Source organism: Trichosurus vulpecula, chromosome 4 (genome assembly GCF_011100635.1).
Source record: "Trichosurus vulpecula isolate mTriVul1 chromosome 4, mTriVul1.pri, whole genome shotgun sequence".
Classification (NCBI taxonomy): domain Eukaryota; kingdom Metazoa; phylum Chordata; class Mammalia; order Diprotodontia; family Phalangeridae; genus Trichosurus; species Trichosurus vulpecula.
The window spans coordinates 61,503,119-61,530,449 of record NC_050576.1 but is presented as its reverse complement, the minus strand read 5'-3'; the positions used below and the strand labels follow the sequence as shown (position 1 = coordinate 61,530,449).

Below are 27,331 nucleotides of genomic sequence, written 5' to 3'. Positions count from 1 at the left end.
GTCTGGTTTTTTAAATCAAAAACAACAATGCAGCGAAATTTCAAAACAGAGACATGGGGGAAAGGGTAGAGGAAGAAGGAAAGGGAGAGGAGAGAGGAAGAGAAAGAAAGGGAGGGGAGTTGTGAGGGGGAGAGAACAATGACATAGATCAGTGACGTTCTACTCTTTAAAATCCAGGCACACAAAAACTGACACAGCACAACAAACATTTTGGTTTCAAAACATATCATTGCTTACAAAAACAACCATCAATATTTTATATGCAAGCAACACCCTGCTGCAAGACAAAAAAAAAAGGCATAAATCTGTAAGACAGAATTAGGAAAATATTTACAAAACCATGTCAGAAATTGGTCTTTTGTACTTGCCGAGGCTTTTCAAAAATGTCTTTTTGCCTACTAGGCCAGGCACGCACTAAAACACTTCCTCACAGCATCCCTACAAAGGAAGCACAAATAGAAATATAAGTATCCCAACACAGAAATGAATCTTCAACTTCCCATATTCAGCAGAGCCCTTTTATTGCCCTTCAAGAAATGGAGGGCAATCATCAATTGGGGAATGGCTGAACAAGTCGTGGTATACGAATATAATGGAATACTATTGTGCTATAAGATATGATGGGCAGAAAAATCTGGAAACACTTATATGAACTGACGCTGAGTGAAGTGAGCAGAACCAGGCAAACATTATACACAGTAATAGCCACAGTGTTCGATGACTGACTTTGATAGACTTAGCTCTTCTGAGCAATGCAAGGAGCTAAAATAATTCCAAAAGACTCATGAAGGAAAATGCCATCCACATCCAGAAAAATATGGAGTCTGAATGCATATCGAAGCAGACTATTTTCTTTTTTTGTTTTGTTTTATGTTTTTATTTCTCATGGTTACTCCCATTTGTTCTGCTTCTTCTATACAACATGACTAATGTGAAAATATATTTAATAGGAACGTATATGTAGAGCCTATATCAGATTGCATGCCCTCTTGGGGAGGGGGAAGGGAGGAAAGGGGAGAAAATTTAAAACTTATGGAAGTGAATGTTGAAAATTAAAAGTAAATAAATTAACTTATAGAAAAGAGAAATGGAGGGCAATGTAAAAATAATTGTCCAAAAAAGTACAAACTGAGGGAAATCAAGAAGGTGGATAAGAGGTGGCTTGTACTTTAAAGTGTAAGTACAAACCCTACTACAAGCCCTAAGGAAAAGAATCCTCATGGACTTTCTACAATCCATGCTACTAAGAGAGCCTTCTCAGGGGACAGACAGCAGGTCCCTCTTCAGACTCATTTTGGTCATTAGCTCAGTCTTTCTCGAGACACTAAACACAGCTTCACGCTTTACAAAGCAATCATAATCCCTCTACTCAATGCAGCACAAAGACTCCTAATTCCCTGATCTCCTTCCTTCTATGTGGCCCCAGCCCTTACTTCTATTAAAAATGCTGGTAGCAGGAGGAGACATAAGGGGTTGACATTTGTAGCTGAATAGGCTTTAGATTCAATAGCATATGGCTTAGAGTTGGAAGAGGACTCAGAGTTTATTTAGTCCAGCCTCTTCATTTGAAAGCCCTCCATGAATGTAGACTATTTCAAGTAATATGGAGGGTCACAGATAATTTATGAATTTAGAGATTTCTTTTTATTTTTACATCTTCCAGCTCCATTCCCACCATTGGCAATTATATTTCATCAGAATATACAGACATATGAGAGATGGGTAGAAAATTAATAGATCTAACTCTTGGGTAGCAGATCAGCAAACATAAATCCAGAGTAAATTCAAATGCTCAGAGAATTATACAAAGATAAAGAATTTGGCCAGGCTGATTACCATCAAATTAAAAAGCAGGCCTGGTGGGCACCTGCTTGTTATTAGATACAGAAGCTGATCTCTTGTATTAAAGATTTTCCTTTTATGTAATTTCCTGACTTTTCTAAGTTCCTAACACAAGTGTTAACTTAGCCACCCTCCACAGGGAATGAAGGGTGACTACCCTGTGTCAAAGACTATCACTGTTGTCCTCATTAGCTAGGGCTCATTTCAAACTAATGGTCCCACGCAGAGCCACCTAGTCCTCCTCCTAACATAGACTTTGCTCATTCTGTAGCTGGCTACCAGCAGAGTCTGAAAGCAATGGTGGAGGGGTGGGTGTCACATAAGGCAGACTCTGACAAAAATCTTCCAACACAGGCAGACTCTCTCATCTTAATCACCATACCTAGGAACAGTACTTATTTGGACAGCAGTAATTTTGGAAAAGGTTTGGTGATTATAGGTTTAAGTTTTAAAAGAGAGAATAAGGAACAAAGATCATAGGTGCCAAGATTTGAGATGTTCAATGACCTAAGTGCCTATTTATATTGTTTTAGTGCCAAAACTTTAGAGATAGAAGGCAACTGGGGCCTAGAGAGGTCAAATAATTGGTCTAAGATCACACAACTATTTAATGTAAGAGCTGTGGCAAGAAGACAAATCTCCCAACCCAGTGCTGCTTCCAGTTAAAAGAAATTTTAAGAAATGGTTTTCCATTACTGGTATAATGAAGGAGGAAAAAATAATCTATTGAGATTCTTCAATCAGATCCTCAATAATACTAATGATCTAACTTCTTTAAGGATATTCACTCAAGTATGGCATTTTTAGAGGGATATAAAGCATTAACATTAAATGTATTGCCATCAAAGCATATTGAATCTTGTTTACCTCGCAAATGGTATGTAGGAAAGACTGTACCTAGAAAGAAAGAAAATATTAAAATCAAAACAAAAATACTGATCTCTTCGCTGAGAGCACTGATGTGCCCACATTCCCTTACATCACTGCCCCTGTGCCCAAAGGCACATACACACTTGCAAATCACTGGCCAGGGTTAGGAGGCTCATCTCTAACCACAGAATAGAACAAAGGGGAGGCAAATCCTATGACTTTAACCTCGTCAGCACAGTATTCTATATAAATGAACTAACCTACAAAGCAACACATTTCTAATTGAAAACTTTTAGGTGGTAAACGGAATACAAAACTTAAAATATTCCAAGTTTTAAAATCTTCCTCAATTCATTCATACGTGTGTGTGGGCACACACAAACTTTGTTTTGTCCTTTTATATAGATTCAATTTTATTTTGTTTGATTATGGGTGCTCATCATATCTGGAGTTTTCTAAACAAGCTATATGCCTTTGGCTTCTTTCATTTCTTAATTCTGAATGCACTCACACAGTCCCATTTTCTCTGTCTCTCCATATGTGTATGATATATATGTATATACATATTACATGATATGTGTAATATCTATGCATAATGTATAATATGTGATGCATATAATATAGATGAATGTGGGTACATGTGTATATATATATATATGTGTATGCAGTAGGTATGGTGTATACACGTACATACGTGCATGCATGTAGGTATATGCATGCATGTAGATCACATCTATTATTCACGCAGCTTATACAGATGTATGATATGCTATATGTGTAATAGAGGCATAATATACATGTGTGTATTCATGAATGTATGTACACACCCAATTCACATCTATATTATACATGCATCTTATATATTATATACATATGTTATACATGTTATATAATGTCTATACATATATATCATACACACATATGGAGAGACAGAGAGAACAAGAATGTGTGCGCATTCAAAATTAAGAAAATGGAAAACACCAATGGCATGTAGGTTGTTTAGAAGCCTCCAGATAATGATGAGCACCAATAATCATAAAATAAAATTGACTCTATACAAATGGACAGAACACAGTTTGTTCTCAACATGGGAATCATTTCAGATCAGTAGCCTATACAAAAGTCAGACCATTGACTGGTGAGGATGACGGTCAAATAATCCCAAATTAGAAGAAAAGGTAAAGATTTAATGGAATGTGAACAGTCACAAACCAACCTATGTAAATAAGAACTTACTTTGAAAACATGCAAAAAAAAATAGTTAACGTAAAGATAATGTCTCCAAATATTATCATCCTTTTGAGAAGCCTGATGTTTAAAAAAAAAAAAAAAGCACCACAATGAGGAAACCAAAAAAGGCCAGAAACTTTCTGAGCAGGCAAACAAACGTTCAGTTTCATTACTACGTAGAGAAACACTGATTAAGAGTACAAGTTCATCTGCAAAACATTGTAAAGAACAATAACAAAATACTACAGGCCATACAGCCTCACAAAACAGTGAAAAGCCACAGAGGGATTAATAGCTGTCCATAAGTGAGGGGCAGTGTCAGAAATCAGATTTTTTAAAAGACTGCAATTCCAAAGGAAAATGATAATAAAAGCTACCCTTTCTGTACCAAATCAGTTTGACACAATGAAGCCGGATGCTCATTGCTTTTCATACTCCATTCTCTTCACATACCTTTTTAATACCCCTACCTGACAGGTATTGATTTTTACCTCCTCAAGCTACATTAACCCAGAAATGCCAAAGCTTGGGTGGAGATAAGTATTATTTTAAAATGATGTGTCATCTCTCCCCTAACACCTGCCCCAGGACTCTGTACAGAGTAAGCTCCTGAAATGTGATTATCGTTTGAAAGAATGAATAATGTTACTTACCACGTCAAGGCCAAAGATTGCAAAATGCAGAAAATGAGAGCGAGCCCCTTGTTGTGCCACTGAAAAAGAAAAGAGGAATCACGTTTTGGGTTTTTCTTTTTAACAATTCAACAAATAACATAAGCCAGAGAGACTAGAAGGAAAGAAAACCATACTTACCCAGAAGGCAGAACACAGAGTGAGAACAAGACACAACTGGAGGGGAAAAGGGAGATGTTCATTAAAATTATTAAGAAACAAAAAGGCAAAATTGAAGTTTTATACAGCAAGGACTTTAGCAAAACAAATACCTCACATACAAAAAAAGAGTAGGCAGTTAAAAGTTTGTCTTACTCTGAGCGATCTTTTATTCTAACCACAAAGGATCCTCCCTCCCGTTTTAAAACTATATCTATCAATCATTCCTGACAAACACACAATAGTACAATTCAGGCCTCATAACTTTATCCACACTGTGCCCCAAAGTACCTTTCATTTCAAACAACTGCACACATATATGTGACAGAAGAGTGAGAGTCAGATTGGCTAGTAAAAAGTCATATTAGTTAGAAAGAAAGAAAGGTCTCTCTGACCAAAGCCCACCTATAATCTGTTGCTCTGGCAAAGGGCTAGGAAACACTGTCCCACAAACAAATATAATCCTCTTCCCAAAAACACATTTGCATGCAAAGTCCCTCTAGCTTAAAAAAAAAAAAAGCCTCCTAAGCAATCAAGTCTTGAGAGAATACATGTTGACATCAGACTTGTCACACCTTAAAGAGGTAGAGGGGTCTCAGTTTGCCACCAAATGGTTTCCACAGGCCTCTGAAAGCCATCTTCAAAGGAGACTTGTCTGGGTCAGACAAAGAATGACCGAGAAGACCTGATACTTATGAATTCAGCCATCCACATCCCCTCCCTCCTGGGATCTTAAGCAAATGACAGGTGTATTGCTCCATAGCACATGCCTTATAGTATGCTAAATGATACAGCAAATATAGATGCAGTCATATCCTTCATTATACATAACGTGAGAATAAGAAAGTTCAATAAAGCCCAAGCTCTTAGTATCACAGATTTAAATCTGAGAAGGACTTCAGAGGCCATCTAGCCCAACCCCTTTATGTTACAGATGAGGAAACCAAGGCCTAGAGTTACATGGTACCGACAAGAAGCATCACAGGAGTTCAAAGGAGGGAATAACGTAAAGTGATTGGGCTAGATGGTCGACAGTCTCTTCTCTGTATAAATCCTTGGATTCTAGGTAGGTTGGAATAGTGAGGGGAGGCTTCGGAGTAGAAGTGGTACTTGCGCTGAGCCTGGAATGAAGGAATAGCCAGATAGATGAGAAGTAGGCACCAAAAGTAGAGGAAACAGCATCTGCAAAGGTGCAGAGAGTATGGAATGAACATGGGGGTGGGGGAGAGAAGGGGGGAAGATGAAGAGAAGGCCAAAGAGTACATTTCAGTCAAGAATGAAGAAAAGGAATTCTAATCTTGGGAAACTAGGTGACACCAACAGAATGAATTTTGTAGTTCTGCAATAAACTACATGGCATCTGGATTGCATATATTTCCTTCACCAGAAGGTCAACTGCTCTTTTAATTAACCTGTCAGTTAAGAAACTACAGTCTTGACAGGCATTGCCCTCTGGAGGAGCTCGACAGAAATGGCATTTCTAAATCACCAATGAACTATTTCCTAAAGTAGTTTGGTGTTTTTTTTTTAAAACTAGATGAAGAGAAATTATGGTCCTTTAACACTAACTGTAAGACAGAGCTAGTTCAAAGCAAAGACAAAGATAGAAGTACACAAATTACAATTTTTAAAAAAGTCAGACTTTGCAACAGAATTAAAAACTCCCCCTTTGGAATACCTGTTAAAATGCAATCCTTACCAACATCACAATGGTTGCAATTAGTCGTGTAGGCTCAAACATGCGCTTCAATTGCTTCATTGGTCCCATGAGAAAGATAGTACTGGAATAAGCAAAACATATCCTGTCTGAAACCAGTATAGCTAAAGGAACACAATAAACATCATATCATTCTTTTCCCCAACCCCTCATGACAGATGTCTTTGAGGGACATCTAATAAAGACATGCCCTCCACAATCACAAGCCAATGTGCACATTAGACCCTCCATCCACAAAAAGGTTCAGCATTTAATAAGCTTAATTATACTTTTAAGACAAAATCTTCCTCCTCTCCTCCCCACCTTTTTTTTTTCAAAAAGTATTTGAGGTTTGAAAGAGGACAGACAGATTACCTGGCAACTAAGACTGAAACAAGCAATGAAGCAAAATACAAGGGGGTTCTGATAACTTAAATGAGTCCTCCCTGAAGCCTGGTGAAAACAGCATCCCCATGGTTTTATTATTTTGATCGCTAGAAGTGGATAATTTCCAACATCAGCCAATATTATGGCACCCAACACTAGCCAGAAGCCCTATCTACTCTTCTAAATAGACTTTACTACTGGTCAAGTTCATGACTTCCTTTGCGGACTTGATAAACTAAATTTGCAATCTTTCCTCAAGAGTGCACTTAATTTATGTCTATTTCTAAACATTAGCCAGTATATTATCACTAAAAAATAGAACTACATGTGTGTGTGTGTGTGTGTGTGTGTGTGTATTATCACAGAGATTTAAAGTTGGAGGTCATTTAATCCAAACATCTCATTTTACAGATGAGTGAAGCCCAGAGAATTTAAGTGACTGGCCCAAGATCACACAGGTAGCAACTAGCTGAGCCATATTACAAGTTAATACACAAACACTAGCTGTGTGACCCGGGCAAATCACTTAACCCTGTGTGCCTCAGTTTCCTCATCTATAAAAATGAGCTGGAGGAGGAAATGGCAAACCACTCCAGTATCTTTGCCAAGAAAATTCCAAATGGGGCTACAAACAGTCAGACATGACTGAAAAGACTCAACAACAACACCACCATGAACATTACAGATGATTTATTTTTTCCCTAGGTAACAACAAGAGAAGAGTCAACTTGGGATTTGACCAGTCTTCTGGAATTTGGATCAAACGCACATACATTTGTGTATGGTCTATGGTGAGGTACTTGTGCTTGAATCCTAATTCTAACAGCCTCTGCTTGGGTGCCTATGCCAGAATTCCAATTCCAAAATATCCAGTTCTTATAAACACATACAGTTCTCAAAAACATATTCTCTCTCAGGCTGTCTCTCTCTAGCTAAAGGGCTGCATGACCCAACTTATCTCTGCTTCTTCCTTCATAAGCAGCTATGCACAACTATAGACTAATTTCTGGATGCTGATAACTGACTGAACACTGAGTCATAACCATATTTACTACTCGCTGACCTTTCTAATATATATCTTAGAGATATTATTTTGTCTAACAAAACACTAGATAAGAAACTATTTCCCTTTAGCCCAGACCAACAGTGAATTCAGTGACGTTTCACAGTAAAGACCACACCCCCTAGTAACCCCACTGTGGGCTATTTCCTAGAGAACTCTGGGTAATACTCCTGCACAGTAGATACTAAATGTGTGTGTTCCTTTAAGAACTAACCACTCCTTAAACACGCCCTAAACCACTCCCTAATCCCACCCCCAAACACCTGACATGTCCCCCCCACACACACACCTTAATCCCCCATTAGCTTCTATAAAGATCCCCCCTGTACCTCTGTATGGTTGCAGAGTTCCTAAGAACTCTTGCCCGCTGAAAAAGCATAATAAATCTTTGCCTCCTTGACTTAAAGAATGCTTGTGTCCGCGAATTCATTCCAGGCGGCCTCACCCTGGGAACTTTGGTTTGGGATCCCTGCATCCCTGGGTTTCTTCTCCGCCTCTACAATCCACACTACAACTTCAATAAGAAATGCAAAGAAACTCAAAAATAAAGCAGTATCCTCCTTTGGGGAACCTTGCAGTGTACACTCACCTAAAAAACAAGAACTAGTTTATTGCATCACCCAAAGTCTAAGTAGTGATGAGAGAACGCTACAACGTCAGAGTCATCAGTGACCGGTACACCATGTTAATGCTTTCCCTCTAAACCCCTGCCTGGATGATGATGAGATCTACAGACTGAAATGATGATGATAAGAATAAATAACAATACAGTTATCTCTTCCACATCAGAGGGCCTAGGGGCGCAGTGCCCCTGCAATCTGGAAAATCTGCATAAAATTTTTTGGCCCTCCCTTCATACCAAAGAAGAAGTCTGAATTAATATGGTATTGAAAGATAAAATATGCTGATATTATTCAATACTATACATTTTTTTTTTGCATTTCTGAGTTTCTAAACTTTTTCTGTGTGGTCTGCTGGCCTTTGCATGACATCTGAGGTTTCTGCCAAACTCCCAAAGAATTCCCATTTAGTTTCTTAGGCCGACCCATGATATATCAAAACCTCAATGGGGAAAGTTGCGATGTACAGAAAATAACTGTAATATGAGTTTATTATATACATATTTATATTGTGTGTATATGTGTACATTATAGTGTAGAAGATAACTATAATATGAGTCTATTATATACATATTTATATTATGTGTATATGTGTACATTATAGTGTAGAAGATAACTATAGTATGAGTTTATTATATATATATATATTATGTGTATATGTGTACACTATATACATATTTTCTTCTTATATAAATAGCTGTTGTTTATCTTAGAAACATTTCTCATCATCTTCATCTTAGGTGACACAATGAAAAGTTCCACAGAAAGAATGTTGCCTTAGCTGTTTTGTGCTTCTTAGCTGAGCTGTAGTATATGCCATACGTGAACTGGTGAGCGTGTGTGTGTGTGTGTGTGTGTGTGTGTGTGTGTGTGTGTGTGTGAGACCAATCAAGAAGACTGTCAATAAACAACAAGGTGACTCTTTTTTTACTCTAAGGGAAAAAAAATAAACTAAATCAACATCTGTAAAGAACTGTAAGTCTAGTGTTTACTATGTGCCAGGTGCTATGCTAAGTACTTTACAATTAGCTCATTTGATCCTCAAAACAGCCCTGGGAGATGGGTGCGACTGTTATCCCCATTTTACAGATGACAAAACTGAGACTGAGACAAACGATGAAACGAAACTTACATGACTTATCTAGGATCACACAGCTAATAAGTGTCCGGGGCTGGATTTGAACTCAGGTCTTCTGGAATCCAAGCCCAACACATGGTATCACCTAGCTGCCCATATTTATATGCTCATATATAGCTGCTGCATGTACCTATAATTCAGATAATACGTGCTTATATATGTGATGCTCTCCTACTATTACTAACACCTTGCATTTATGTAGTCTGTTCAGGTTTGCAGAGTTCTTCATATGAATGATCTCAATTTCATCTTCACAACAATCCCATGAGGTAAGTACCAAATGTACATTTTTTTAAAATGTACTTAAACGTATCCTTTCAATGAATGAAAATCTACCTTTTCTTCTTCCTACTCCTCCCTCCACCATTGAAAAAGAAAAAGAAAACCCTCATAACAAATATGCATAGTCATGCAAAACAAATTCCCACACTGGTCATATCCAAAAAAAAAATTACATGTCTCAGTTTGTACCCTGAGTCTCTGTTTCAGGAGTTGGGTAACATGCTTCATCACGGGTCCTCTGGAATTATATTTGGTAGCTGCACTGATCAGCATTAAGTTCAAATTGTTCTGGTTCTGCTCGCTTCATTCTGTATCAGTTCATACAAGTCTCCCCGGATGTCTCTGAAACTGTCCCCTATACATCATTTCTTACAGCATGACAGTATTCCATCACATTCATTTGCCAAAATTTTTTCCACCACTTCCCAACTGATGGGCAATCCCTTGGTTTCCAGTTCTTTGCCACCCCAAAAAGAGTTGCTATAAATATTTTTGTCAATTTTCTTGATCTCTTTGGGGTAAAGTTCTAGAAGTAGTATCACTGGAAGCACAATTTAGTAATTTTGGGGGAATAACTCCAAATTGCTTTCCAGAATGGATGGACAAGTTCATAGCTCTACCAAGAATACATTAACGTACCTGTTTTGTCATAGTCCTCCCCATCCCCAGCATTTGGCATTTTCTGTTTTTTGTCAACTTAATCAATTTAATGGGTGTGAGGTAGAAACTCAAACTTACTTTAATTTGGATTTCTCTAATTATTAGTGATTTGGACCATTTTCCCATACGGTTATTGCTAGTTTGGTTTTCCTCATGCACTATTATTCTCATTTTACAAATGAGGAAACTGAGGCTCAAAAAAGTTAAATGACTTGTCCATGGTCATATAAATACTAAGTTTAGGACCAGACAAGACAGGAAGGTACTGCCAGGGCAAGCAAAGCATTTTTAAATAATCCAATCACTCTTTAGGCGCAGCAAGAAAGAGCAATGCTAGGAATTTTCCTGTGTAGTAACTATGATAATTCAGTTCAACACAAAGAACTAACATGTGCAAGACACTATGCTCTGTATCAGAGAAACGAAGAAAAAAAATAACCTTTGTATTCAAGAATCAACATACTCGTATTCTACTAGAGAAATTCAACAGACTCATAGAAAAATAAATATAAGTAATGTGGGGAAGGAGAAAACACTACTAATAACCACAACTCAGATTCATACAGTATTTTGGGGTTCCTCAGAAAACCCACTGAGATAGGTAATACAAGTGTTATTCCCATTTTACACATGAGAAATAGGTGCAGGGATGTTTAATTACCGTAGACAAATCATTTGCCTTAGTAATAAATTCATTCTTTTCATTCTCTATAGACATCTATGTAGATATAGACACAGATGAAGATATATCTAGACATAGCTATAGATGTAGATATAGATAGAGACATAAATATAGGTATAAATATAGGCACAGACATAGATGTAGATATAGACAAAGATGTAGAGATAGATAAAGGCATAGATATAGACATGGATATAAACAGGATGGAAGGTAACAGGATAAATACAAATGATAGGAAAATAAGAATACTGTCAGAAGTGCTAAAGCTCAGAACGAGCAAGGCTTGTAATAAGTTCTGAGGATAATAAAATAGGGCTTTTTTTGTTTGCTTCCTTTAAATTAAGCTATGGGGCAAAAGGTAACTCATAGAAAGGATTGGACTGTTTGTTTGCATGAATGGGACAAATATAAGATGACAGAGAGAAGGTAAGAGGTTTTTTTGGTTTGTTTCTATTTTTTCCTAGCAAAAAATGCTGGTGTTTGGACTGGGAAAGGTAGCTCCAAACTGATCAACAGGGCATTTAAACCCAGATGAGTGAAGAGAGAAGAGCCCCTAGTGACCTTCACTGACCTGTATACTATGGTGTTGAAAAGAACTGAAAGAGACGATTACTGAAAATACTGTCAGTGACCTTTGAATAATCATAGAAGAAAAAAAGTCTGTAGGCCTGGAAGCAGGCAAACATTGTCCCTATTTTCAAAAAAGGACAGAAAGTAGAATCTGCAAATGATAGGTGAACTACAGAGAACTTCCCTTCAATTTCTGGCAAAATTCTAGAGTGTATTATTAAATAGATTGTTTGTGAGTATATAGAAAGGAAAATAGTAGTGATTACTAAAGAGAACTATGGCTTCATTAAGACCAGACTAACCTCATCTCCTTTAATAACAGGGTGAAATCCATTTGGGCAAATGCCAAAGACATAATATAGCTAGATTACAGCAAAGTATTTAAAACCATGTCACACTGTTCTCATGGTAAAATGGAGAGGTATAGACTAAAGAAAAGCATAATTAAATTGATCCAAAACTAGTTGAATTAGAACCAAAGAGTACAAATTAATACTTAATGTCAGTTTGGAAGGTCTCTAATAGAATGTCCCAATAATGTAACAGGATCATAGGGTTAGAAGTGACCATAATTATAGGTCACCAAGACCACTCCCAAACCTCATTTTATAAATAAAGAAACTGAGTCACATAGTGCTTAAGTGACTTACACAAGGCCACATGGCTAAAAAGCATCTGATCCAGAATTTGAAGCCAGGTCTTCCTCATGGCTAAGCAGGTGCCCTATTCACTATGCCATGCTGCCTTGGTCTCTTGTTTTTTAATATTTTTTCAATAATGTGGATAAAAGTGTAAAAGGCATTCTTATCTAATAAGCAGATGGTATAAGCCTGTGATGGGCAGGTATCGTAGACGACAGAATCAGAATGCAAAAAGGTCTCAATAGGCAAGAATTAGGCTGAATCTATTGAAATTAAATTCAATAGGGAGAAATGTAAAGTCTATACGCTGGTACAAGTAATCTTTTGTTTTAGTACAAGATGGAGAAGAAAATGGACCATGTGAAATAAATCCAGAGTTTCAGTGGGCTGCAAGCTCAGTGTTAAATAATAGGGTGATTTGGCAACAAAAACAAGCCAATGAGAGACATACTGTCCAGAACAAGGATGGAGAGTCCCACTGTATTCTGCCCTGATCAGATCACATCTAGAACATTGTGTTCCATTCTAGGTTTTACATTTTAAAAACTATAAGGACCTGCTGGCACATGTCCAAAGAACAGTAACCAGAAGGATAAGGAAGAAAGACGCATATCATTGAAAAAATAGTTGAAGCAACTGGAGATAATTAGCCTGGAGAAGAAAGGCCTTTGATGGAAACATAATTGTCTTCGAGTATCTAAAAAGCTATCACGTAGAAGAGAGATTAGACTTGTGTTTCTTGATTTCAGAAGCAGAACTAGAATTGATGGGAGCAGATCTTAACACAAGGAAATAACTGGTACTCCTGAGAATGAATGAAACTTTGCGGGACGAAACCCATGACTGGAATATGGCTCTGGATGGGTATATCTTCTTCAAAAGACACAAGATAAGTAAAAAGTGGATGGAGGTAGGGTATCCTTGAACATTAAAAAGGCACACGCGTGAAAGAAAATACAGGAATTAAAAAGAAAAAGCATGTTGGGGAAGATCTGGGCGACAATCAATGTAGAGAGAAACAAGTGATTTTGCCATTCAAATATACTAGAAACCACCTGGACAGAAAGAAGAAATAGATGAGTTCAGGAAACATTTCATAAGCCTGACACATGATGCTAGTGATGAGGAACTCCAGTGATATAGCCATTTGCTGGAATTCTCTACCAAAAGCAGAACAGAAAACAACTTCTTTTGTCTTAATGATCATTTCATCTTTCAAAATGTGGAGGGATCAGCCAAAGATAATTATTTCCTGTATCCGTGTCTCAATAACAGGGAAGAGGTGGTTGCTGGGGTAGAAATGATGAGAGCCTTTGGGGAAGGGACTATTTCTTCCTAGAGTTTGTGAGAGAGAAGGAGATGAAAGCCAGGCAAAGTCTGACTTGTACCCTGGATTCAAAGCAGATTTCAAAAAGATCAGAAGGATAAGGAGGATCCCATGGACTACAGTGGATCCCATTTCTACAGTGAAAGTTAGCACAGGAAGGAATGAAAGTCTGAAGACACAATGAGAAATGATTCCAACAAGGAAGAAAAAGGAGAATATGTAGGAAGGGAGGTGCTCAATTATTAGTCTGTTTCTGAGACTGAACAAAAATGACTAAAAGAGAGTTGATAACCAAGATAAGTAAAAGAAAAGATAGAGCATTAGCAGCCTTTGATGCATTTAAGTCACCTGGCCCAAGTGCACCAATCCTCAGGTAGAGAAATAGGATGGCTGAGCCAACAGGCATAACGAACCAAAGCTCATGGAAGTGAAGAGACATGAGAAGACACCCACAATTCACCTTCTTCGTGGAGGTGAGAGGTTCACAGGTACTGCACATTTCATGTGTTTTCAGACTTTTCAATCTATTGATTGGTTATGCTGATTCTCTTCTCTTTTTCCTTTTTTTTTTCTTTAAAAAATACTATTTGTTATATGGGATGCCTTTCTGGGAGGGGGAGAGATAATGGAGAAAATTATTATGATAAAATTAATAAATGAAATCAACAAAAATTTATTTTAAATATTTTTAACTTAAAAAAATTTTTTTAAGATCATGGAAAATAGAAAAGGTACTACACGGCTGGAGAAGGGCAAATATTGTCTTGATTTTCAAAAAAGAGGCCAGTGACCTTGACTTTTATTCCTGGGTAAATTCTAGAATGGATCAGACACAGTTAATAAACACCAAGAAGAGGAAGTGGTAATTATAAAGAATTAGCAAGACTTCATCAAAAACGGGTCGTGTCAAACTAACATCGCTTCCTCTTTTGACAAGTTTACTCAACCTGTTAGATCAGGGGAATGCTGCATAGTTCACGTCGATTTTTGTAGAGCTTTTGCATTTGAAATAGAGTAGTCAGTCATTAATAGCTTGATGTCAACTTGACAGGTGTCCAGTGGAATGTCCCAGATATCTGTACTTAACCCGCACAGCATTAATATTTCATCGATGACTTGGATAAAAACACATGGAGCATACTTAGAAAGTTGTCAGATGAAATGAGAAGAAACAAGCGTATAGCATAATAGAGTTAGTCTCCAAGCCAAGAAGATCTATTTTCAAATCCAGCCTATGACACAAACTGACTGTGTGACCCTCACTTAACCTCTCAATTCTCTAGGCAACTCAGTAAAACTATTAAGTTGCAGAAAAGGTCACGATCTGCATTGGTAGAAAGAGTTTCCTCACCAGGGAGTTCTCTATAGGTCCAGATCCCATCCCTACAAAGCTGGGAGGGACTTTGAACAGTGAACACACTGCATGATAAGAGTAAAGATCCAACAGGACCTTGGCTAAAAAATGCAAAGAGGTAAATTTAGATTTGACAGGAGAAGAAACTTTCTGACAATTAGAGTTAGCCATAAGAAGAATGGGCTGCTTCAAGAGGTAGTGGTTACCCCATAACTGGCAATATTCAAGCAGAGACTGGATGACCAGGCCTGTTGTAGGAAGGTATAGTTGGTCTGAATGGACCATGAAGTCTTTTCCTACTCAAACTCCGTGAAGCCAAAGTCAGAGCTACACTCATTGTATGGAAAATTAAACAATTAGACCTATCTAAAATTTGAACAGGTTTCCTGGAGAGCAGGTGGGTTCCCTGTTACTGAAGATATTCAAGTGTAGGCTCAATGAATGGCCACTTGTGGGGACTTTATTAAGAAGATTCGTATTCTTGTACAGGTTGGTCTAAATGACCTCCAAGGTCCCTTCCAATTCCGGGATTCTACGAACCTATGACTTAACCTCTTGATGCCTCAGTTCCCTCATCTGCAAAACAGACATGAAGGAAGGAACAAAGTACACTGGAAAAAGAACACAGGACTAGCAATCAGAAAACCAGGGTTCTTAGCCCTTGCTCTACTACAAGTCCCCAAAGAACCTTAGGACAAGGCCCTTGAATTCTCTGGGCCTGCTTCCTCAGCTCTGTTGATTAGAGGAGCTCCAAAATACCTTTTTGTTCTTTTTTGATGATCTGATTCCAATTCTATCCACCTCAAAGGGGAGACAGAAAGCCATACAATAGGGTAATCTGTATTTCCATCCTTTAGCAGCAGCTAGGTAGTACAGTGGATAGTAAAATGGAAATGGAGTCAAGAAAACCAAAGTCTGAAACATCCCTCAAATGCTTACTAGCTGCATGACTTAGCAAATCACCGGGCCTTTCTCATTCTGCTTCCTCACCTGTCAAAGGAGATAATGCTAGCACTAATCGGACAGGGCTGCTGCAAAGATCAAATGAGATGGCATATGGAACGTACGTGGCAAACCTTAAAACACTATATCAAAGGAGGGGAAGGGAAGAAGCATTTGGTAAGCAGTTCCTATGTGTGAGACACTGTGCTAAGCACCCTACAAATAGGAATGGCAGCTTTTAAGTGTTAAATAAAGTTTCACTCTAATGCCTTAGAGAAGCCTGGTAGATAGAGTGCCAGGCCTGGAGTCAAGAAGATTCATCTTCCTGAGTTCAAATCTGGCCTCAGACACTTACTAGCTGTGTGACCCTGGGCAAGTAAACCATAAGCTCTGAAGGGTCATATCAAGTTGAAAAGGTTTTGAATATGGTCCCAGTCAGAGACAGTGTATCTGTCATTGAAAACTAGACCAGCTAAGAGTGAAGAAGCTCATGGCCAGACAGCTGACTAGCAGGTTCCTCATTTCTTTGGCCACAGGAATGAAGAAATTGCCTTTAAGGAATATACATACCAATAAAACCATAACTCCTTAAAGTAGTAATCTATATTCCCCAGATCCTTAAAAATGCAAAATTCCTGGTCGAAAATCCTCTTCTCCCCCACCTCTAGCACAACCTAACCACAGTTTCTCATTCAGAGACTAGCCAGGTCAGATAGAGTAGTCTGTTACCTCCCAAGTGATGCAATGTTCCCCAAGGTATAAAATGCTGCAAAAAGAACTAGTCCTCTCTTAGGTACCCACAGCAGAAAAGTCCCCTAGAAGAACAAAAGAAAAGGGAATGAATGAGCATTCTTTTTTTTCCATTTTTAATTAACTTTTTTAAAATTTATTTTTAGTTTACAACATTCAGTGCCACAAGCTTTTGAGCTCTAAATTTTATCCCTCTCCCTCCTCTCCTTCCTCCCCAAAATGGTGTGCAATCTGATACAGGCTCTACATATACATTCATATTAAACATATTTTCACATTAGTCATGTTGTAAAGAAGAATTATAACCAATGGAATGAACCATGAGAAAGAAGAAACAAAAAAAAAAAAACAAAAAAGGGAGAGCAAATAGTTTGCTTCAATCTGCATTCAGACTCTGTAATTCTTTCTCTGGATGTGGATGGCATTTTTCACCATGAGTCTTTTGGAGTTGTTTTAGGTCATTGCATTGCTTATAAGAGCCAAGTCTACCAAAGTTAGTCATCATACAATGAGGCTGTAACTGTGTACAATGCTCCTCTGGTTCTGCTCTGCTCACTTAGCATCAGTTCATTTAAGTCTTTCCAGATTTTTCTGAAGTCGCCTGCTCATCATTTCTTATAGCATGGTAATATTTCATCACAATCATATACCACAACTTGTTTAGTCATTCCCCAATTGATGGGCATCCCCTCAATTTCTAATTCTTTGCTGCCACAAAAAGAGCTGCTATAAATATTTTTGTACATGTGGGTCCTTTTCCCATTTGTATGATCTCTTTGGGACACAGCCCTGGAAGTGGTATTGCTGGGTCAAGGGGCGTGCACATTTTTATACCCTTTGAGTGATGAGCATTCTTAAGGGAACAAAGTGATCAAGGACCTTCATGAAGGAAAATATTCTGCATATAGTTCAACTATTAAATCACCTCCATCCAAGGCAACCATTAGTAAAATTTTCTCTCTCTTTTTTTTTTGACTCTGTTATTACTAGAATTTCAGTAGGGGAGTACACCACAAAAGGGCAATCTTACCATCAGTGAGAAGATAATCCCTATGGCAAAACAAGCAGCAAAGCCTTTGATTCTTGTGCCCCAGCTTAACGATGGTGTTTCAATAACCTGAAATTTTAAAATATGTCAATTGAACAAAGAATATATGTAATGAAATTGCCAAGTAAACGGGTAGGAGTAGCAAAGAAATAAGGTAAGACTATATTTGAGCAAAACTAATTCAATTCAAACATTTACTAATCACTTATTACGTCCATCTCGAAGCCACTCTAGGAGGCTCAGGGAACACCAAGAATTTAACATAATTTCTACCCTAAAAGTACTTGCAGTCCAATAGAGAAGATACAACAGGTATATAAGTATATGATATAGTGGGATGTGACAGGAGAGATCCAGACAGAAGGCTCCAGAAAAATTTGAGGAGGAAGAGTTTTCTTTCAAATGGAGGAAGTTGAAGAAATCGAGGATGACTCCTTGGAGAAGGGGAGGGGGGAGTTGAAATGGGCCTTAAGAGGAAGCGAAGGCTTTTGATTCCCTAAATAGGAAGTCCCCTTCCACTCCTGCCTACTGTAAGTAGGAAATGGGCAAACAGGGAAAGGAACTAAGAGAGTGAGGAACAATAAGCTCCTTTCTCCTTTCCTCCCAGCACCTAGATAGGAAACATGCAGAAGAAAGAGGAAAATAAGCTAAACAGATATCCTAGGGGCCAAATTTTTTCATCACAGAGCAAAAGTTGCCTGTAGGATGGTTAGAAACATTTGTTCCTTTTAGAGAAGTTGCTGGAGTGTAAAAAAGGGCTTTCTAATAATAACTCACTCTAGCCTGAGGCATTCTGTAAAGGAGTCACCAAAGAAATGACTTCAGTGATAAAATGTGGGCCTGAAGCTTCATGCCTGCAAATTCAACCCCACTGTGGAACTCATTCTTGTTAGAGGGAGCCAACAGGGCACTGAAAAGTAACAGAGACAGCCAAGACAACAAGAGATCCTGGTCAATTAATTACCATACTTGTTCCCCCTGGGTCTTTACCAACTTTCCTATTCCCTATGGTAAAGAGACAAATGGTGGGGGAAAGGGCAAAAATGAACAACTTGTGGGGTGCCACTCCACAAGAACTTGGTAGCATCATCTTTATATATCCATAGTCACAGAAGAAATCTCAGGCAAAGCATAGAATAGTGTTACCAAACCACTTCTGAACCTCCATAGCCTCCTGACCAAACAGAAACTGACCATCACCAGCCTGAGCTAGATACAAACTTCGGCTGACAGGAAGCTTAAGCCACGGTCACCCTATCGACTTCACAGGTACATATTTTCCAGTCTCCATTCATGAAGGTGGTATCTCCCGGAGCGCAGCATTGTCTTTTGCCTCTTTTTGTATCCTCAATGCTTAGCACAGTACCTGGCACATAGTAGGTGCTTAATAAATGTTTACTGATTATTGAAGGCAGCAAGAGTCCCTTCTTGTAGCTGAGTCCAACCCTTATCGCCAATCTTCTTACTGAGGACCTAGAAAGAGGGTGCCCAGGAACCACCAGATGTGGAAAACAATATCATAGGGTTTAATCTTCACACAGGAGGTAGGTGTCTAGATCAGGTGTTTGCCTATCATCTCTCCTCTGCACACCATCTCACACCCACACTCACACATACCCCAGAGGAGTACTTGTTATATTAAAACATAACACACGCTAAAACTCTATGCAGACAGACACCCGACAACATAAAAGGACACAGCAAATAAGACATTCGTGGATAGCAACGTCTGTTGAGCAGAAGGATAGGAGAGATGGGTTCACCTTTACAAGGCTGATAAAAACCATCTCTGCATTCAGGAGTTTCCTCGGCAAGACTGTCAGATTTTAGCAGGCTCTTCAATGTGAACCATGACACCGATCATTAACGTGATTTAATAGTGTCTTTAGACAATCGGGTTAGGCCACTTCTGACTAAGCCTCTTCCCCACCCTCCCTAGAGAAGAATGCCATGAGAAGCCAGTCATTCAGATGAACGTACTCATACAAGTACATTCAATACTCATACAAGAACTACACTGCTGAACTTACCTTATCAAGGTGGAAAGAAACACTGGACTGCGTGTCGGAATAAAACGACAAGAACATTTGATTTGGAATCTACGGATCTGTGTTCAAGTTCTGACTATTGTTTATTACCTATGGGGCCTTGGCAAAGACAGCCCCCAGCCACCCACTTCAGGCCTGCCTCATCTGTAAATTGGAAGAAGTGGGCTAAATGGTCTCTAAGGATTCTTTCAACTCAAGATTCCTACGGATGTTTGTTTATTAGTGGAGTCAATGGGTCATTTTTGCAGGACAAATCATTAAATTATGACTGAACCAAAATTTAAGGAGGTCCTGGTACTAAGACAATCAAACAAACAAATCAAACAAAGAAGTCACAGTTTAGATGTGGTCTGGCTCATTATTCCAAGTACTCTGTTACTGAAAGGGCTTTTATCTTTAAGTTAACTCTGTTGTAAAGGTTTGTCACCTACAAAAAAGGAAAATGATACTTTGGGTTCTTTTAAGAGTCTTATTTTTCTATTTATTTATTTATTTTTAGTATTCAACATTCACTTTTTTAAGATTTTGAGTTCTAAATCTTCCCCCCTCCCTCGTAGAGTCTCATTTTTTAAATGATCATTATTCCCTTTCACACCCCACCCCCTCAAAAAAGACATGGGCACTATACCTAAGCCCTGTTGAACATACACTTCACACACAGATCTAAGTGGCATTCCGACACAAGTTATCATCTGTTTCTATATAAACTCAGCAAAAGGATCTTTTTTGAGGGCACTGGATCTCCCTATCTCACCTATCCTGGAAGCACAGCTCATGAGGTTGATTTCACTTCTGATGGTCGGGGAAGCCTTCACCTACTCATTTTCCGTCCTGGGCCCTATCTGACTTGCTTTAGGAAGCCTGGTGCCACTGCCACCCCTCCCTCAGGGGGCTCACAGCATCAGTACTGAACTTAATGTGGACACTCAAGCAGCTTTAGACCTATTGCAGTTCAGAAGTTCCAAGCTCAGCCATCCACCAGCCTCAGCCACTGGTGCCCAGTAGCAGAGATTACAGGCTAGAACCTGCACTCAGGTCCACTGAGGACAGCTAGGTATTGAAGTGCATAAAATGCTGGGCCTGGAGGAAGGAAAACTCTACTTCCTGTGTTCAAATCCAGCCTCAGACACTTACTAGCTGTGCGACCCTAGGTTAGTCACTTAACCCTGTTTGCCTCAGTTTCCTCATCTGTAAAATGAGCTGGAGAAGGAAATGGCAAACCACTTCAGTATCTTTGCCAGGCAAACCACAAACTGGGCCACGAAGACTTGGACATGACTGAACAACAACAATCTCCACTCAAGGCTACAAATATCTTTTCTTGCAAAACTTCAAAAACTTGCTGGAGACTGAATTTATGTCAAGTGGCCAGTCTCCCAGGTGAGACCAGACAGAGTAATATTTGCTAATACACTTTCTTGAGAACTGGAACTGCTGAAACTCAGTTAAGCATTTTTTTAAGTGCAATCTGATCACAGCTTTGCAGACTGGTACTTGTATACAAAAGATCCCTTTAGACTTTGGGACGGAGGGAGGGAATGATGAGTTTCTGCTCAAAGGAAAGGAAAGCTAAGAATTGTTGAGGCAAAAAAAATGCTGGCAACTAGGAAGCAAGACAAATACTGAACTCCTTCTTTGTTTTAAGAGAGGTACTTTCCTTGTTTCCAGAACCTTTTAGAGGAAATGCAAGAACACTTTTTGAAAGAAACTCCTTGGAACCAAAAGTCTGATATTTATTTGTAAACCTCGCAGTCTGTATTTTGAGTTACACATAATGCATTTTCTAAAAATTTAATTGCTAATTCACAACTGCAGCTGACCCAAGGGGTCACATGGCAGATATAAATAGGCTGTGGTATATTGGCTATGATGCCATTTTAAAGAATGTGCATGAATGGAAAAGGTCAATTATGGATAAAAAATAACAACAGATGGACATTCCCCATGTTGCATAGGTATCAATAGACTATTAAAAGAACAAAAGTACCTCCAGAAGTGGGCAGCTGGTTGGCACAGTGAATAGAGTACCAACCCTGGAATCAAGGACTTATCTTGACACGCTCAAATCTAGCCTCAGAAATTTACTAGCTGTATGACCCTGGACAAGTCACTTAACCCTCCTTGCCTCAGTTTCCTCGTTTGTCAAATGAGCCAGAAAAGGAAAAGGGAAACCATTCTAGTTTCTTTGCCAAGAAAATCCCAAAGGGGTCATGGAAAGTCAGATATGACTGAAATGACTCAACAACAAAAACCTCCAGAATACTGGGTGAAATTCTAGGGCAACTGAAATTAGGAAAACTAGTTGTTTTGGTTGAACTATATGAAGAAAATCCAGTCCCATACAGATATGTAGCCAGAAAAAGGAAGAGTGTTGTAATGGGCAAATGAGATCTTAGCATTATTATGAAAATAGTTTTGATCTGCTGGACCCCAAGAAAGAGTTCCAGGAACCCCACCCCCCACCAGGAGTCTTCCAACCACACTTAGGGAAGCACTGGCATAAAAATAATAACAATGACAACAATAAATAATAAAAACATTTAAATAGCCCTTTAAGGTTTAGAATTGCTATGAGGATCAAATAAGATAATGGTCACAAAGTACTCCGCAAACCTCTCTGAAGGTCAGAAAATCTCCTTACCCTCTACAGATGATTTATGGAAAGACAAGGAGAAGAATCATCCAAGATGAGGGGCACCTGTAATATGCTTGATGGCACAAGATCAGAGTACTGAATTGATCTGCAGTAATTTACTTTGTTGAGTGGCCACCTTCTCTTTCTTAGTTGTAAGGATCAAATGAAATGTGAAAACACTTTGCAACCTTAAAATGCTATATAATGCTAGCAGTTATAAATATTATTTCAAAGATGATTTTTTAAAAGAGAAACTTAAACCTATATTTATTAGGATGAAAAATAAATACTGAAATATTCATCATAAGTTTACCTGGGATTTTTCATTTCAACAAAATTTTTGCAACTACTTAACATATAATTTAGAAAAATTTAAGCTAGAAAGTTATATTTTTACCATTAAAAAAAAATCAAAGTCACAACAGGAAACAAGAAGGGGGGTGGGGTGAGAATCACATTTCCCGTTATTCTGCTTACAGAGTAGAAAAAAAAATATGCAATGACATTTTATAGAATCAGAACTTAGAGCTATAAGAGATATTTTTCAAGGTGAAAACCAGGAGGAACTTCAAAGGACATTTAGTCCAACCACCCATTACGCAGATGAAGAAACAAAAACCTGGAGATGTAAATTTACTCAACCAAGATTGCATGGCAGATCACAAGCTATATATAGTTACAGAACTCAGACCTCCAGACTCTTGGTTTAAGGCTCTTTCTCACTATGACATGAGGTCATCTGGTTCCACTTCCCATCAATATCAGCCTCTCTTCCTTTTATCATTTGTAATATCTGAATTTCAAAAAATCTCATAAGCCATAAAAAGTAGGACCAACATTTTAAAGGTCATGATCTAATAAGTCCCAAAACAAAAACAAAACGAAACCCCACCTAAAATGAAACGAGCCAATTGTGAAACACCTTCCCACAAACAGATTCTTTGAGGTCAGTATTGATACAAAGACACCTCTTCCAAAATGGTATGTCACATTCTGAAAAGGGAAAGTGGTAACAACGTTTTAGCACAAAAAATTAAAGTTTTAAAAATTAGCTTATTATTCTCAATCATTTTCTTTCTTCTATTTGACCACACCACAACCTTGTACGTTGCTTTGCACAGCTCCTAAAACTAACTACTCCATAAATGCTTGTTGACTCTGTGGTCTAGTGGGAAAAGAAATATACTTGGAGTCAAAAGTCCTGGGTTCTAGAGTTCCAGCTCTGTGACCCTGGGCAAGCCACAATCTATATGTCACTCAGTTTATTAATCTGTAAAATGGGGATAATACTTTCACAACTCATAGAGTCATGAAAAGCAAACAGGATAAAGCAGTGTTTTGCAGACCTCCAAAGTACCATGTAAATGTCAGTTCTTCTGATTAATAATATCATGTGACTACCTCTGGCACCGAATATGAGCAACTTCCTCTGTGCCAATGTGAATGTGAGATCTCAAAATCAGAAGAGTGAAGCCAAATCTCAAAATCTGCTACAAAGAGAATACAGGCGGCTTACATCACAGATAGAGGATTGTGGGGATCCGGCTAGAAGTGGAAATGAAACTCAGAGGCCAGAGAATCCAACTCCCTCATTCTATAGATAAGGATTCAGGGAGGCTGAGATACTTGGCTAAGGTCACAGAGGTAGTCAGTATCAGAAGCAGGATCTGAACCTCTTTCCTCATCTCCTTTTCACTGCACAACATTGCCTCCGTGATCTTGGACAACTAATATAATGACAGTTGAGTGAAATATTACTACCATGCCACAAGGAATGATGAGATGAAGAGTTTCAGAGGAAACCTGAAAGACCTTATGTACTGATATATGGTACAAAGAATTAAGACAATTTATAATATGACAACAATATTATAAAACTAAAAAACTTGGAAAAGCTTTAGAACTCTCATCAATGCAATGATAAACCATGAATCCAGAGGACAAAAGATGAAATATGCCATCTACCTCCTGCCAGAGAGGTGATGGACTTAAAATGCAGAATGAAAACAACATTTTGTGGAGGTGGCCAAGGTGGGAATTTGCTTTGATGTACTATGCATATTTGTAATAAGGGTTTCCTTTTTCTTTTCTTTTTTTTTTTAACTATTCAGATGTGGAGCAGTGGGAAAAAGATATTAATAAATGTTTGTAAAAATTATTAGGTTTTTTTTAAGTCAGGTCAGCTCTAGAAAAAAAAGAAAAAATGGAGGATCCCATAAAAATAATAAAAATCAATTTTAAAAATAACTGATATTTGTATTATATTTCACATACATTATCTCATTTGAATTCATAATAATCCAGAGATCAAGTGCTACTGATATTATTATCCCCACTTTACAGATGAGGAACTCAAGGCTAAGAGAAACGACTCACCCATGATCATACAACCAGTAAGGGTCTGAATTCAAACCCAGATCTTTCCTGACTGCAAGTTCTGGTTTCTTCCTACAACAATATGCTGCTGCAATATACAGTGAAAACTGTCAGGCCTTTTTTTTGGGGGGGGGGAGGGAAGTAAGGGGGTGGCCAGAGTCCCCTTTGTAAGAAGAAAAAAGTTATGTTACTTCCTAACTATACCGTTTTCCCTATTCACCAGAGTAAATATTCAAAGCAGAAAGCCATGAATTTTAAAGTATCTCTAGAGTCTATGAAAAGACACCACTATGAATGGACAAAGAAAAACTATAGGTCTGGCAATCATAGATCCAGCTCTAACCAAGCATCCTGATAGGAAGAGAAGTTATGATGAAAATTACACAAGACTATCCTGAAATATTTTAAGGGCAGTCACTAGCAGGAGTAGGGGAGTTCTACATTACTCTAGAAAACAGAACTGAAGGATCTAAGTTACAAGGAGGCAAATTTTGGCTCAACATAAAAAACCTGTGTAACAAACACTAAAAAGGGTAATAAATTCTGATTGAATGGAGTTATTCAAGCAAAATAAAGATCAATTTTTGTGAGGAATATTATAAAACAGGAAAGGCATCAGAGGAAGGACTGAAGGGCCTCAGGGCCATGACTTTCTGGGTTCTGCCCCCATTTAACAAACAGTTGTTTATCTACATGGGTGGAGGGGTTTTCCTTGCCTGGAGTGCCTTACACAGATGAAATCTCTGGAGTGGTGAGAAAGTAAGGAGGATGAATTCCATAGAAAAGATTCCAGAAATGGGTGGGAAGTTACACTAGTTGACTTCCAAAGGCCCTTGGAACTTTGAATCTATGATTCTAAGAATGAAGCATATATGATAATAGAAAGAATAATCACATAGACCCCTTTTACCTCTAAGACGTCTCCCCATGATTTCCAAGCCTATATTCTGTTAAACAACTAGAAACATCAACTGTCATTAAGGTTAAGAATGGGATACTTGGAGTGGACTGGGCATTCCTAACCCCTCGAATGCTGGCTAGATTGAAGTGAAACATACCAGGAAGCTAAATTTACCAGGGTTCGGGGCACAGTACCAAACAACACAGACACACCGGGGAGACAGCTATGGTCATGCCATATTCTGGATACAAACAGCCAAACTGGTGAATAGTTTGGTGAGGTGGGGCCCCCTGGCATCAGAGTCTTGTCCAAGTCCCAGGAACTACAGACCTCCCGAGGTCCCGCATCCCTGACACCAGGTTTCTGCTGCCTGTTTGGCACACAGCTCACTCCAGACCTGTCACAGCCAGGAGAGGTGGGAACTAACTTGGGATTCCGGGATTATCCCGACCCCGACTCGAAGCAGACCTGTTTTTTAAAGGTTTCTCTTTCTCTCTCCTGGGGGGGGGGAAGTGTGTGTGTGTGTTTATTTTTTTTTCCCGGTGGCCCCCGAGTATTTCAGCTTATGAAATGACTCGGTCCTGACACCTCGCTCCCTAACTGAGCGTTTCAGGGGCTCTGGGAAGGAAAATGAGAGGAGGTAGGAGATGTCCACCTCCTCCTTTGTCTCTCTTCCTTCCTCACTTGCCACCAACATGAGTCAGAAACAAGTCGCTCTGATACCTGCGAGAAACCTGAGACAACCACGGCTCAACTTGGCACAAGAGAAGGAAGGGGGAGAGGGAGGATAAGGAAGGGGAAGGGGGAGTGGGAGGAGGAGGGAGAGAGTGGAAGGAGGAAGGGTGGGGGGGGGGGGAAGAGAGGGGGGTGTGGGAGGGGGGAGGGAGGATCGGGTAGGTCCGAAGCAGGAGCACGCCCCTAACCCAGGAACCTTCCAACCTCCCAGCCCAGCCCAGCCCCAGCCTCGTGCCTACTCACCTCGGCCAGTCCTCCCCGATCCTCCGTGTCCTGGCCGCTCAGCACCTTCTTTAGCTTGTCCATTCCGGGCCACCACACGACTCAAAACTCGGTCCAAAGAAAACTCCCGTACCCCTGCCTCGCTTCCTGTTACTATTGCAACAATGTATATTTTCCGAGGTTCCCAGCTCTAGAGACCCAACTAGACAGCTGGATCCACCCCGCCGAACACCCTCCGGCCCAGCGTCGTCCGGCCCCGCCCCCCAACCCCCTCGCTATTTAACACCCACCTGTGGCGTGATTCTTGGAAACTACAGAGCCCGGCATGCACTGCTCCGACTCCCACGCTCAGACCGCGGGTGGGGCTCGGTCATCCCATCCTCAACCAAAGGTTGGAGCCTTTGTTCTGTCCTGGGATTTCTGAGATTCCTCCACTCAAATTCCTGCTTTCACAGGCTTTGTTTTGTAGATTGCCTAATTGC

General features: G+C 39.2%; 1 protein-coding gene across 2 annotated transcripts; it reads right to left on the bottom strand.

The window, feature by feature from the left end:
- Positions 1-208: 208 nt before the first annotated feature.
- On the bottom strand, positions 209-27,090 carry SFT2D2 (SFT2 domain containing 2). Of its 2 annotated transcripts, XM_036758073.1 has the most exons (8): positions 26,871-27,090; positions 17,915-18,001; positions 16,864-16,949; positions 6,472-6,553; positions 4,755-4,790; positions 4,596-4,654; positions 2,710-2,739; positions 209-438 (listed from the first exon to the last, which is right to left on the bottom strand). In XM_036758073.1, exons 1-8 carry the CDS (start codon positions 26,931-26,933, stop codon positions 399-401), a joined length of 483 nt encoding a protein of 160 aa, XP_036613968.1. In that variant the 5' UTR covers positions 26,934-27,090; the 3' UTR covers positions 209-398. The 2 variants fall into 2 exon arrangements, with proteins under 2 accessions (XP_036613968.1, XP_036613969.1); XM_036758074.1 differs by lacking the exons at positions 209-438; positions 2,710-2,739; positions 4,596-4,654; positions 4,755-4,790 and adding an exon at positions 5,299-5,954 and having other exon boundaries at positions 26,871-27,080.
- Between the last annotated feature and the right edge of the window lie 241 nt (positions 27,091-27,331).